General features: G+C 45.0%; 1 protein-coding gene across 2 annotated transcripts in view; it reads left to right on the top strand.

The window, feature by feature from the left end:
- UVSSA (UV stimulated scaffold protein A) overlaps positions 1–15,286 on the top strand; it is a 262,208-nt gene that overhangs the window by 178,993 nt on the left and 67,929 nt on the right. For both annotated transcript variants that reach the window (XM_078678640.1, XM_078678639.1), the window contains exon 10: positions 14,290–14,445. In XM_078678640.1, coding sequence (XP_078534766.1) covers positions 14,290–14,445 — 156 coding nt within the window. The remainder of the gene's footprint in view (positions 1–14,289; positions 14,446–15,286) is intronic.

The raw sequence follows: 15,286 nt of genomic DNA, 5'->3' as shown, positions 1-15,286 counted from the left end.
CGGGAATAACCAGAGGTGATGGGATTGAGTAGGGGATAATGCAACAAAAAATATCGGGGTCCATTATCAGGAAGAGTAGGGTTATGGAATTCAGACTTCTATGCCAACGCCTTGTTTTTAGCCTCTGAATACTCTTGCCGAGTACACTGTTATGAAGCAAAATACTAAGAAAATAATCAGGCTCACTCGGCCATCTAGTTTGCGAATTCCTCGTTCTTGAATCACCCGCCACCCTTTTGTAGACCTCCCGCTTCCCTCCTATACACCTTTAAACCTCCGCTGCCCTCCTGTACACCTTTAACCCTCCCGCCACCCTCCTCTACATATGAATCTTCCCGCCGCCCCAGTCCCTCCTTTCCCCCTGGTTCTAGAGACTCACCGGCTCTGCCGCAACTCTCTTGAGTTGCGGCCGCTCTTCAGCCACCTCTTGCGGGGACCACCACTCCTCGTACCACGTCTCGCCTTCTTCCTGGTCTCCCGCGTCTGCTTCTTCTGTGTCGGCCTTTCTTCTGGCGTCTTCTCCTTTTCCTCCGTCTGGATCTGCTACCTTCTTCTCCTCCTTCCTTCCGGCTGTATCGCGCTTGCTGATCGCGTCTCTGACCCTTTTCACCTTCTGTGGGGATCTTCCGGGGTTATCCACGCCCTCTTCCTGTTGCGTGTACTGCTGTACGGTGAGAGGACATGGGGGAGGAGTTACGTTTTGAACCGGTTTGTCTCCGTGCTGGAATCGGGCGGTCTTTACTTGTGCAGGTACGTGTTTTGGGTGTTGAGGGGGAGTATATTTCAACATTGGACCTGTCGGGCTCGTCGTCCCCTCCCACTACAGTGAAGGCCATGCCTGTTCCTACTACTCTGGCACCAATCTCCGCTTCAGTGGTGCCAATTCCAACTCTAACCCAGGGCCTATCCTGACCAATGTATCTTTATGACATTATTATCTTTGTTCTGGGAGGATTCCCAGACTGTGCCACTGCCTTGACAACAGTATTACTGAAGGCTCAAAGCATAATTTAGATTGGATTTGGACGCTATCCAGTCCCTTCAAAATATTTGACATGATGATGAGGGAGCTAACTATGTACCTCGCCCTCTTTATAGTGATGGTGGCCTATTTGTAGACTTAAAAAACGCTTGTGGCCTTGAAACCTCTCCTAAGACAGAATTGAACTCCTCGCTGGGCTGTCCTACAGAGAAGAGTGCCTCTCTTGTGGTGGTAGTCCTCAGATCTGCAGAAATGACCTTTAGTTGCCCACGCTAGAAACCAAAATAAATCTGCTAACTGAGATCTTGTAGCCTTGTTGTGCAATGTTGGAGCCCATGCTGCCCTTAAATGAGACTTTGACAGCAATCAGGTCTAAGCTGTGTAGTGAATTGCCCTGAAGCTGGGTGTCCTAGGACTGCCCTTGGGGACCCTGTCTTACTGACCTAACACCCAGCTCCTGAGTTCTTGGTGGTTAATACTTCAACAAGCAAAGCTAACCCTAATGTGTTCCCCCATAGCCATGGTGAAAGGGGAACCATAGTGCATTGCTGCGTTTGGTATGAGGGTTTTCACCACTGGCAGTTTTGCATTGAGGCCCCTGAGCACAGTATATCTGGTTGGTTGCTATATTCATATCCTCGGGTACATGGCCAGCAAGATCTTTACTGTCTTTTCTGAAGAGTTCCGAAATGCGTTTTCACAGGCAATTCATGTTAGTCAGGATGTGACTTAGTACATATTGCGAGCCAGTCTGGATATGGCCGATTACGTGACGGGCCATTCGCACTAGTGTAGTGATACGATGTCAGCCATGATTGCATACCACAGGATTTCCTGGGAACCTGCAGGCAACTCTTATGGATATGTCTTTTGATAGCTTCAGGCTTTTTGGAGCGAATGCAGATTCTAGCCCGGAGTGCTTCAAAGAAACTGGTTTACAACACTACCGCCAATAGTGATAAATATTCACTGTCTCATTCCTAGCAATCACACGTGACACTCATAGTTATTGAGAAAATTAATAAATATGTTCTTTTTCTTTTTAAGTGTTCTATGTCTTTACACTTACAAATAGGACATTACAATACATTTGGTGATTCAAAACATTTTGCCAAATCTGAGCAAGCTCAAAATCCATCAAACACTAAAAAGGGAGAAAGAAGAGAAATAAAAAGAATCCATAGGAAAGGTTTGAGAAGAAACACCTCAGTCGTTGTTTAAAATACAAAACAACGAGTCGAACAGGCCGGTCTTCGAGACTCGGCCTTGGCCTGGCTTAAGTCCTTTATATCAGAAGAACGTACCCAGTCTGTTCGGCTGGGATCTTTCACAGCCCCTAAAAATAGTTCCCTCTGTGGGGTTCCTCAAGGATCTTCCTTGTCCCCTTTATTATTTAATTTATATATGCGGCCTCTTTTGTTCTCTTTAAGAGAGCATAAAGTTACTGTATATAATTATGCAGACGACCTGCAGTTGGTTTTTGTATTAAATTCAACCAACGCGGCCGAGAATTTTCAGGCAACCATGTCCCTTATTCAAAGGTGGATGTCTTTAAACCATCTTAAATTAAATCCGGGGAAAACCGAACTGATCCTGCCTGGGAAGAGCGAGATCAGTTGGAGCCCACGTTTCTGGCCTTCCGACATGGGTTCTCCTCCAAAAAAATCCCAAACAGTAAAGAGCCTGGGAGTGACCATTAATGAGGACCTTACCTTGAAATCTCAAATTGGAACTGTGGTTTCCTCTGGTTTTTTTCAATTGAGGAAGATCAGAAAAATTGCACATTTCCTCACTGATTCGGCTTTAATTCAGGTGGTCAGTGCTCTAGTACTTTCCCATATTGATTTCTCAAACAGCCTTTATCTGGGTTCACCAATTGGTCAACTTAGAAGACTGCAATACCTGCAGAATCAAGCTGCCAGACTGATCTGCAAGGTACCTAAATGGGAATCAATTAGATCAGGATTAGAGAACTTGCACTGGTTGCCTGTGGTACAGAGAGCCACATTTAAGGTGGGTTGCATTATTTTCAAGGCCTTGGAGGGCAAAGGCCCAATGTTTATTAGACAACTGATAGGGAGATATAGTCCCTCACGAAGTTTGAGATCAGCTCATAAAGATCTACTTGAGGTCCCCCGATTCAAGAAGAAACGACAGGGAGGTAACGGTTTTCATTTTTTAGCTGCTTCCTTGTGGAATTCCCTCCCTTTGACTTTGAGACAGAGTAGGGACCTTCTTGCCTTTAGAAAGGCATTCAAGACTTTTCTTTTTACACAGGCCTATTTGAAATAGTGACTCTTTTTGGTATTCCTTTGTTATGTTTTTATTCTCTCTTCAGCGCCAAGAAGCTTTTGGGCGTATGTGCGCTTTATAAATTTTAAAATAACATAACACTAACCCGGGGAGAATTTCGGTCAAACCGTTAGGTATTCAGGTCTTAAACAAATAAATTCATTGGTTGCTATACACTTCTATAGACCTGATACTCTGCATTTATCAAAAGTACTTATTTGGTCACAAAAGAAAGGTCTACGCGTTTCAAACCCATTTTTTGTTTAAGGGTTATCCCCAGGACCTGGAAAATGAGCTGAAGAAATTAAAAGAAAAGGTGCATGTGTTACCATCAGTTCAACCTTGCAAGCACTCCCACATTCCTCTGATGTTTTTCGACAGTTATAACACTTTACTTTGTGTGTTCTTTGTGCTGGCACCTCTTATGCCACGCAACATTTTTGCCACTGTAAGCGTCAATGTAAATGTCACTGACTGTAAAGGAAGGCTTTTAGTTTGAAAGGCTCCACTTCCACATCAACCGGCTAATAAGAGTGAAACTAAGGGAGAACCTCATTTTACCTTGCTAAAAACAGCTTGAAGCTCAATAGCGATTTCCGAAAAGAACAATAATGTCTGCCTCCGCCGGCCGGCTACAAGAAACTAAAGGTAAAAGCACTTGGGTAACCTCTGGGTTGAATCGCGTTTAGTGAAACCGAAGCCTATGTGAACAGCAGTCTGTTCAACGTACCTTAATTGTTGCCATGATTGCTCTAGGTACGACTTCTTCAACTTTACAAAGCAACGGGCCCGTAAATTCAATCTGCAAGGGCAGAAGGGTGGAAAAACTCAGTCCACACATTCATTTGTTATTTACAAAAGTCACTATGGTTTCCAAAAGGATCCCTCTTTACCTTACGCCTTTCTGATTTAAGCTGCATCCGATTGCCTGTCTTTCTTGAAAGCCAGTGCATTTGTTACGGACGCGGGCGCATTTATGTGCCGTCACTGAAGATCCATGTCACATGACTTGGTTTAAATTTTAACCCGTTCGCAGTTTCGTATGCGGAACGTTCTATTAAGCGGGCGTGACCGCGTCGGCCAACGGACGTGCGCAGCACTACAGAAGTAGTACTCGCGACGGCCTTTGGCTGAAACCCGCAGTGAGCGGGTTAAGAAACATTATTGCTTTTGTTGCTCAGCATGTTTTTGTTTTGGAAAGGCGTACACCAATTGTATTCGGTTGGCCAGTGCGAGCGATATTTAAATAAATAAGCCTCAAGAAACCGAGGTGGGAAAATCCAAATAAGGTGCAAAATACATGGACAACATGCATTCTGGATATTGATGTCTACTTTTTTGTGACGGACAGTCTGCCTGTATTTCAAAAAGATGCAAAACATAAAAGGGTGTCGGCGGGCACATTCATGTGCCGTCGCGGAAGACTCCGTGTCATTGGCTAGATTTTGAAGAAACTTTATTGTTTTCATTGCCCAGCATGTTTCTGTTTCAGGAAAGACGTGTACCAGTTGTTTTCGGTTGGCCAGTGCGATCAATGTTTGGATAAGTGTCAAACAAGGGGGGAACCAATCAAAATAGGGCACATAATCCATGGACCAGATTCATTCTGGATTTTGCTGTCCAGTTTTTTAACTCCACGTGTTTTTTTCATGTAACAGACAGTATTGCAAAGAGATAACAGTGATGCACAACCCAGTGATATCTGTGCACATGATTTTAGACTGTTCCACGTAGTGTTTTAACTCCAGTCTAGCATCATCAAGAACTGTTATTGTGGGAAACCTGGCTGGTATATGTTACAGATTGTAAATTTCAGAGAGTTCATTTAATCCATCAACCGCGGTGTCGTATTTTACTATAAACATCGCTTCCCTTCCCAGTAATGTCCTTTCCACATCACCTCCTCGAGGATTGTTCTTGATTTTCGACAGAACAGTCCATTTTAAGTCATTCACATTATGATTCTTTGACGCCCAGTGGTTCACCAAAGGCACATTGGCCACTTGTCTTCGAAACCTAGAAATGTGCTGTGTAATGCGCTGGCGGACTTCTTGGTTGGTCTTGCTAATATATAATTTTGGGCATGGGCATACAATGCCATATACTACATTCTTACTTTTACAGTTGGTGAACAGATCATGTTTCCATTTAATGTCCTTGAAACCGAAGAGCCCACCTTCATTCGTTTGTGAGCAGCATGAACACGTCCCACATTTATGATGTCCAGTGATCAGAGGTAAACTCAGTTATGTCCTCAACGTGCTTCTATTTAATGGTTTCTGTACAGCTGCACGGACAATTAAATTCCCCACGCTTTTGTCTTTTTTCAAGGCGAACAGCGGTTTACTCCATGATGTGTCTACTTCCTGTACTAGGTGATCGGAGGTAAATCAGTAAACTAGTATATCTAGACTGTCAGTTCCAACAACAATAACGTAAATTGAGGGGGTATTTGCGAGGCCTTGTTTTCACTAAAAACTACTGTAACAGCTTGCAAAGCACCACCCGGAGGCCTTTTGTGGTTCCAGAGGATGCGTTGGCAACAGAGGCCATTGCCAACAGCAGCCTTCAACAGTAGACATCTCCTGCCGCAGCTGAAGCTAGACCAATCTTATTCCTTCCTATTCAGTAATTTGTGACTGCTTGGGGCAGGATACTGTGTTTTTTTAATACCTGGTTTGCTTGCAGTTACCTCAGACTGGTGGGTTCTGAAGGCCGTTCAACATGGTTATGCCCTCTTCCCCACTTATGTTCCTCTTGTCCCCACTCATACTTAAACTCATCATTCCACAATCCTCACCCAGGAAGTTCAGTCGCTCTTGTCCAGAGGGACCCTGGAGAGACTGCCAGAGGATGAGAATGCCGCAGAATGCTACTCCTGCTACTACTTGGTACCCAGGAGGACAGGGTACTCCGATCAATTCTGCTGGGTGCAGTGACTTTCAGGGGCTTCCCACCCCTTTCAACGACATCAAGACTTTGATGGTATGATCCCGATGTTGTGGCCTCGGTCCTGTGTTTCGTTTAGACAGTTCTGATGCTTGTTGGTTTTCTTGTGTTTTGCCTTCTATTGGTTTCCATTGCCTGTTTGCATATGCAAGCTCTGTATTGAAACCGTTGCCTGCAGTAGGCGCAGCATTAGAGTTGCCTCTTGGATAACATCCATATGTTGGACGAGAGAGTCTGGGTGCTTCATTGGTGATTGATAAATGCCACTCTCACCTTCAGCAGACTGCTCTCCCTGCCTCATCCAGAGCTCAGTGAATACCTGGGGTGGATACCTGGAGAAGATGGAAATCAGGGGCCTTTATTTTCCGGTGGAGTGGTGGTACCATCTCAGCCTTCTAGAGCTGTGAGCCATCCTGTTGGCCCTAAAGGGCTTTCTCCACCCATCAAGTGGCAGTTGAGTCAGGCCCATATGGGCAACACAGCCGCCATTTGGTACTGCAACACGCAGGTCAGTGTGGGGTTGTAGGCGCTTTGCCAGTAAGCACTGAGACTTTGTAGGTGGCTCGAGGTACAGGGGATCTCTCTAGCAGGCAGGCAGCTAGTGTGTTAATTGTCATGTTGACCAACTCAGCAGGTGCCTCCTGGCAATCCACAAATGGTGTCTACATCTGGAGATGGTCCAATGGCTCTTTGCCCAGTGGGGTGTGCCTTAGATAGATGTTTTTTCCCCTGCTGAAAATGTGAAATGACACTCTTACTATGTGCTAGAGTTTCCACCTCAAGGCCCTCTGTGGAGCACTGTAATGTTAAAGCTTATTTATCATCCCTTTCTACATTTTCCCAACCAACCTTTATTGTTTAAGTCACTGGTTGTAATGGGTTTTCTGAAATGGCTGACAGTTTTCCTCCTGCGCCCTATATATACAACAGTTGGATCTTAACTTGGTCATCATGTGTTTGATGTGCACACCTTTCGATCCTATGTGCAACTGTCCTGTTTTCTTCATTGTCATTACTTCTGGGTGCCATGTCAATCAACTGCAGGAGTTGAGCCCATCCTCTAAGTACCAACATTTTTAATGACAAATTAAGGCTGAAACTCTTTTTTTCTATTACTGAAAGTGGTGTCACCTTTCAATCTAGGACGGTCCGTTACTCTTGGCATTTATTTCTCTCTGCCACATTCCTTTAACCGCATGCGCGCTAGCGGTTTTCCCGCTGCGCGCTGCGATTTCGTAAATACCGCGTTACGTGACAAGGTCAGCTCGTCACACGCGCAGCGCAGGTAACGCCCATGACGAGCTGACCTTGTCACGCGCGTCGAAAGGGTTAAAGAGGGGGAGAGCCGTCACTTTTTAGAGGCTAAGAGGGCCCTCAACATTTACATCAGAATAAGGATTGGATTACCAGCTTTTTCTCAGCTTGGCCTTTTCAACAAAAGAAAGAGCAGTTCATAAGTAGACCTTGTTCCAGATGGATCATTCTGTGCATAAGAATGTGTTTTGCCCTTACCACAAAAGTAATTCCACCAGAGCCAAAGCTACCACCACGGTGGTGGCAAGGAGTGTTCTAGTGTTGGGCATCTGTCAACACCTTTCTCAGGCATTACTAAGCTCTCGGAAAAAGGCTATTTTGCCTGCTCTGGCTTCTGGTGCGAAGCTCACTCTTCATTTCCTCCACATTTTGGGGTCTGCTGCTCCTGTATCTGTTCAAAAGGTGAGGAATCCGCATTTAGAAGTATCAGAAGTACTGGTTACTTACCATGTGTGACACTATTACTGACGGATACTCTTTCTAACTGCAGATAACACCCTGCCCTCCCTCCACTCCATTTTAGATTCAACACACTGTCATGTTTGCAATCTGTCCTATTTGATCTGTGTGTGGGGACATTGAAGAGTTGAAAAAGAAAACTGATGGCATGCATTGGTGACTCCTGTATGTGGCTGTAGGGAAGTGTCCCTTTTAGACATGGTCACCCGCACTTCTTGCCTGATCATTGATGGAAGTGAACTAGGTTTCTGCTAACCAGGTCCCCAGTTCCAGATCTCTTTACCAAAAACTGTACAGTTGTACCCCTAATTGGCAATACCTTTAGCACTCACTAGAAGTGCCTACAAAATGATACCCCTGGTACCCAGATGTTGAAGTACTGAAGAGGGTCCCCACGGGCTGCAGCATGAATTGTGCACCCTAAGAAACCCCTCACCAAACTCATGCAAGACTGCCATTGCAGGCTGCGTGTACTGGTGCAGACAAAAGTGAAAACACGACATGACATGCATCCCTGTATGCCATGTCCCCTAACACTGAATGTAATATTTGTAAGTCACCCCTACAGCAGACTTTATTGCCCTAAGACAGGGTATATTATGTTTAGGGCTCCCAGTTTTATGGTATTTATTTTTTAACATTTCCGTCTGTATTTATCCATATTTATTTTTTGCCCATTTTCTCTGTATTCATCCAAATTTATTTTGTGTTTTGCGTAAAAATTGAGTTGTAAAACTGTACATTTTCATATTTATTTAACTGTTCTATGCGCACTCATACTTTGATGTCTGTCATGTTTTCACTATTTAAGCAACCAAATATTACATACTAATACATCTACTGGTAAATATTAGCATTATACCATAAATGCATGTAGACAAATGCCATTATTTAACCGCATGCGTGCGGCCGCGATTTTTGCGCTGTGCGGCTATTTACGAAAAGCCGCGTTACATGACGTTGCGCCGCTCGCATGCTCATGACGAGCTCAGCTCGTCATGCGCATGGAAGGGGTTAAAGAAATGTTATCGTGTTTTTTCATTTACCATGCTGTCTATCTGCTCAGCTGTTGGGCTATAATTCATGAAAGACGGCATGGAGGTTCATTCAAAGAAGCAAACATTTCTGTATTTATCCACCTTAAAAAAAATGCAGGCAGAAAACAAATTTTTTCTGTGTGTATTTACCTGTAAAAATCCGTAAAAACTGAAAATAGGGAGCCTTAATTATATTACATGTGTGGTTATAGCTGCATGAGCAGATATGTCCCTGTGCTGGTCTCCATCACTGCCAGTACAAGTAAACAGGGAAGCTTCACTGAAAATATGCATGTTTGGTATCAAACATCTAGTATGCGCAAACCCACACTGATTCCAGGAGTGGATTTGTAAATACATGCACACGGAAGGCACCTTAGAGGTGCCCCTGAAAACCTGCCAACCTCGGCTGCGTTGGCTGACTTGTCTTTGGCAGCCTGCCACCCGAGGTAAGTTTCTGACCTCTCAGGGGGAGGTCCTTTGTTCTCAGAAGGACAGAATCAACCTGTTCGGGAAAAGGGTGTTCACCCCCCCTCCCACAGGATGACCTGCTGATTAGCATTTCAAGGCAGAGGAACTTCAAATAAGCCACCTACTTGAAATGCGAATCTGGCTCCCCTCACAGGAGAAGAAGCCAGCCCCCTCTGTCCAGAGCACTTTGGCAACTGGACAGCCAGGGAAATTAGCTAGTCAGGCAGGTGTGCCCACTCCCAGGCTAGTACCACCCCTACTGGGGCCTAATCTGAAGTGGACACAGCTTTTCAGCGTTAGCCATCTTTGTGACTGCAAATTTGGGAACTCTGAGACAGACAGGGTGCAGTTACCCCCAGGGGTAGGTAGCCTATTGGCTACCACCCTACACTCCCCCAAAGCCACAAAATTCAGTATTTAGGGGAGCCTCTGGCACCAGAAAGTCAGATCCTGCCGACCTGAAAGAAGACGGACGTGAAGAGTTGCAAAGAGCAAGAACAGAAACTCCAGTGGTTGACTATACACCAACTCTGCCGACCTGCCTGCTGACTTTGTTAATTGTGCCAAAGATGACTTGTCCTGCAACTGCTGAGACCCCAAAGCATGGGAGACCTGCTGCCACCTCACCCAGGAACCAAGGCTCCTGTGAAGCAGTGGACCTGCATCTTGCAGGCACCCAGAGAGGCCTAAGAGGACTTCAGGACCACAGAAACTTGGCACCTAAGGACACCATTGCACCTGTTGCTCCAAGCCCAAGTTGAAGTGAGCTAACGGTGCCAGCATGGTCCTCCAGCTATAGAGTTCACTGTGGTTTTGCCTCTCGTGGACTCCCCAACTTCGCCTGCAGTCTCTGCACACAGACCCCCCACCCCACCCCCCTCACCGCGACCGCTCCTGGTAAAGAACCCTGATGCCTAAAGACGCCTCTGTACCTGTCGCCCCTGGGCCATGAAGAAGAGGATCAAAGGTGTCCCCACATCCCCGAGCATTGTGAGGCCTAAGCCCCTTTGTTGTTTCAGCCCGACTGGCATCCTAGTCAAAGCCTTCAGCTTCTTTATGCGAATACTGGTCCCCAGAGACTAACATTGGGCACTTGATGCTGTTTTGCACCCCTGCACCTGGCCACCCTAGTGCAGCTGATGGTGTTTGGCTGGTGCTGCCTTGGACTTTTCCAACCACTCACCTTAATTCCTGGAGATTAATCCCGTAAATCGCTGTACTGTACTTTAATGCTGCACTTGTTCTTCCTCCTTTAGGATAACATTGCTGCTTCTTAAAATTGTACTAAGTGTTGACTTTTTAAATGCAAAACTATTTCTATTGAAAAACCTAGTTACCTGGTCGGACTGGTTCTGATACCTAAATATATATAAAGATACGTATTATTTTTATGAGTTGGTGTGTATCGCCTTATTGAGGCGTGTGCAACATTTATTGATTGTTGTATGTATTTGCAGATGTCTTGCACTCTTCTCTGATAGATAAGGCTGCTTGACCACATTACCCACTGGAAGAGCACCTTGGGATTGGTAGATCAAGCCCCTGTCCACTCATAAGGGAACCCTTGGACTATTATCATATAACTGCTTTTTGCTTTCATTCCTGGAGATTGTGCATTACTGCTGCAGAGTCAAATTGTGCCACCTCCAGCATCCAGAATCAGTTTGTCATCTGGAGGAATCAATTCAGAATTTGAGGAAATTGTTCTTAGATAGATTATCCACCAGAAAGATCTTTACTGAAGGTAAATAACTTGTTCATCAAGGATAAGAGGAGTGGGATTAGGAATAGGCAGTTTCAAATGTTTGTGTTCTGTCCACTGGGATGGGTGAGGGAGCTATTACCAGCATCCCATCCCATACATATTCAGTCAGTCAGCAGTCTAATGTTTGAAACTGAAGCAGTGTCAAATTAAAGCGACTACAGTAGGGGACTTTCTTTAGTTCCAATTGCAGTAAACCAATATTTCCTGCGCTAGCTTTGCAAACGGTCAGGTTGTTTAAAAATGGAACACCATTACATCCACAGCAATGGAAACATCCTGTTTTTGTAGAGGGCAAGGAGTGAGCCAAATAAATGTAATAGTTGCTTTGAATGGTGATGGATTAAACCCGGATCAGTTGACTGGGGGTGAGTGTTTGATTTGCTCAACCGCTCCGTCCATCATCCCCTTTTGTATCGCTTTGTTAGATTAACAGCCTTATTCTGGTAAATCCATGATTTTCAAACGGATTGAACTGGGATTTTATGATTACCCAAAAGGTGAGTTAATCGGCATAAATTGTAGGTGTACGTCAGAGATTAATAGACTTAATCATCATTTTTAGGTCTCGTCTAGCGACGCAGCGCATGCGCTGCTCGCTCTAGCTAAGATCTATTATCACTTTAGCTTGCGAAGCGAGGGTGGAAGATCCACCCATGCTTTTATTGGCACAGCTTCCAAACGCGTGCTTTTTATTGGGCGGGAAGCATGTTTTGTTCCCTCCCTGTCTTTATTCAGTGTGCCTGCCCGACAGGACATGTGCATGCGCCCGGACAGGAGATATGCAAGCGTATGGTGTGCGAGCACGGTGCGCCGCTTTGCCTTGCATTCTGCAGAGTTCCCCCGGCCGGCTCTTGTAATTACAGCGTCTTAGCTGCAGGAGGATGATGGCGCCCACTTCCCCCATCCCCTGTCGCCACGCTCCCCGAGAGCGCCCGCTGGAGCTTGCGAAGAAGGACCCCTTTGCCAGCTGCCTGACAGCCCAGCAGGCTGTGGTTAGGACGCCACTGTCCTCGGTGCGCACCTGGGGCCGCATAAACTCCTTTACCCCGGGAATGCCGTTGACCGCCACCTTGCCATTCTGCAGGCAGCAGTCGGCGGGACCCATCGCCTGCTGGACCCCGGAGCAGCTGGTGAGGAACATCTCCCTGGAGTTGCACTAGCGGTCCCGGTATGTACATATGCACGGGAGCGGCGCATTATCAAGGCGTCTGCTTAATTTGATCTGTGCAGGCGCTGCGCATGATGTTGTTGCACGGCACCCATTTGATCCATATTTGTTGTATTTTAATGTATGCATGGGCGCCGTACAAAAGCCACAATAATCTCATCTACTCGCCTGAATGTTCCCTGATTTAAGTCAGCCTGCCGGAAAGTGACTACCTCCAAACACCGCACCATTACCGACTGTAGGATGGCATAATGCACTTTAATACTCTGCTTAGTCTATCTCACGTGCCAAGCACAGTCTTCTCTACATGACATTCACCCTCTCCATCATGGCCACTCTCGAGACATGCCTCTTGCGAGATACGCTTCGTACACCATGCCAACACAGTCAGTCTGCCGGACACCACCACCTTCACCTCCTCATATTTTGCCCATGACTTACCCTGCTTTATAGCCACTCAGCCAGACCCAGCCTCAGTGTACTAAAAACACCACCCAATCTGATCCATCCTGGCTGCAAACATATACTTTGCCAGGCACCATGCTGTCTCAGACACTCTAGCTGGCACAACCCCTCTTCTGTAGTCATTCTCTCGTACACTGCCACCCATTTCTTGTCTCGTCCAGACAAATCCCATTTTGGCCACTGCGTCATATCAGGCGCTGCTGATGTTCCAGTTATTTTCATTTTTATGCCATGAAAGACATGCATGACTGCCCCAAAGCATAGGTACTTTGACCCTAAACGAGAATGCCATGGTGACAGTAAACGTGGAGCAAGTAAACTACCCTGCCTCCTAAGGTTTCCAAAAGCACTGACACTGTTTCTGGCACAGTGTACTTCAGTTTTTTTTTGGTGGGGTCATGGGGAAATGGTTATGCATCGGATAAATTCTTCACCTGTGCACAAACTCAATCTCCAGGACCGTGAGCGTTTGTGCAAGATAAAAGTCAAAGTATACACGGTTACACTTCTCACATTTTTTTAGGTAATTTCAGAGAAAGCAACGGGCCAGAGTTGTTCCCTAGACCTGCCTGTGGTGTGAGGGCTTCGCATAGGAAGCAGTCAACTCCACAGGCCTCGCTAGTGCGGTAGTCCCATTAAGAGAACAGTGTCTTATTGCGATCCTAACATATGTCTGGGATGCCTCAACCCAAGCATCCTGCTCCTGAGATCAGCTCTGAACTTTAAGCCAGCGGATACACACTAAGACCAATCTACTGCGTGGCCAAACCTTGAAATGTGGCATCCCCACACTAACATCAGACTTCTCTGACAGCAGGGCAATTTGAAACACACCATCAGTGGCCTGATCATTCACACAAATATTCCTTCTCACTCCATTCCCTTAGGCCACCATCATGTCCGGCTACTTTAACCGAATCGCCATCAGAACAAGCATTTGCAATGCAATACGTCTCGCAGTTACGCAAGTTTAAGCTATTGACATTGCAAATAACAATGCCTTTTATTTTTGTTTTCTTTTTAAAAACCTAAATAAAAGGCATTGTTATTTACAATGCCAATAGCTTAAACTCGCGTAACTGCGAGACCTATTGCATTGCAAATGCTTGTTATACCACTCTGCACAGCTTATGTGTCTGTTTCATAGTGTGTTAAGCAGAAATAAATATACGTATGATATTTTACTTGATCATTAAAATACTTTTTGTGGAACAATAAACAATACTAAAGTCTTTGTAATGAAATATGTGATATCTCCATAATTCAATCGATCTGATGGAACATCTTGTAGTTTAATACTTGAATTAATTCAGAAAATAAATTAAACTGAAATGTTAGATTATGGTGAATTTTGCCCACGTTATCTTTTTGTTTACTCTTCATGCAGCATGTCTGAAAGCACTAATGTAGAAGATGGGTCACATAAAACCAAGTCTGATGAAGGGACACATGAAGAAGAGCGAGCAAAAGCCCCTGTCTTACCATACGGAGTGGATTTGTATTATTGGGGAGAGGACCAGCCAACTGCAGGCAAAATTCTCAAGTATGTACAGTTTTATTTTTTATCTTAAGGCAAAGTAATCAATGGCCATCCCACCCACAAGGGATTCCTATGGCAATTTCCTAGACTGGGAGATGACAGCCAACAGTTTGTAGTGTAGGTAAAAGAGTCTTACTGAAATCTTCTGCATGTTAGAGTTGATATGGCAGCTGATTTGCAGGGCTCATAATTGTCCAGATCAGCAATTAGATGGAGACAGGGGGTGAAATTGAAATATTCTTCCCTCAAAAGAAGCCTCATCTTGCAGGCCACACACTCCAAGGTCAACACTTTCTGCATGTAATTAAGTATTTATTATTTGTCAATACATTTCTTACGAGTGAAAGTAATCAGTTTTGTACTCTTTACATGTATATTTGTTTATATTGCAATTAATGTGATGGCTTCACATTAATAAACACTCAGAATTCATTCCTGCTTTTTTACTAATTGTATTGCTATTGTGTACAAATGAATGGCCCAGGTGCGAAGAGAGGAAGAGTAAAGATTTACTGCACTAATGCAGAGCTCATGCAGAGCCGGAATGGAGTTTTTGATTGGCAGAGATTAACTGAAGTCACCATGGGGTATTCCAGGCTCTCTGATTGATAGCTTGGTTAATGACAATGCTTAAGTCCTACAGGAGTTAATGTTGAATGTAAGACGCTCAAGGGATGAGCCATCTAATATCCAGATAAGGGATATTACAAAAATAGGAACCATATACCAATAACTTAGTAGGCTAAAAATAAATCCATAATGCCGCAAGTGGAGTAAAATTAGATAGTTATAAGGGATGCAGATAGAACCGGAGAAGATCTGTCATCCTTGCTGTGGCTCAGTA

This window comes from Lissotriton helveticus, chromosome 2_2 (assembly GCF_964261635.1).
Source record: "Lissotriton helveticus chromosome 2_2, aLisHel1.1, whole genome shotgun sequence".
In the NCBI taxonomy this organism is placed as follows: domain Eukaryota; kingdom Metazoa; phylum Chordata; class Amphibia; order Caudata; family Salamandridae; genus Lissotriton; species Lissotriton helveticus.
Note: the sequence above shows the minus strand (reverse complement) of the source record. Positions and strands in the feature narration are given on the sequence as shown.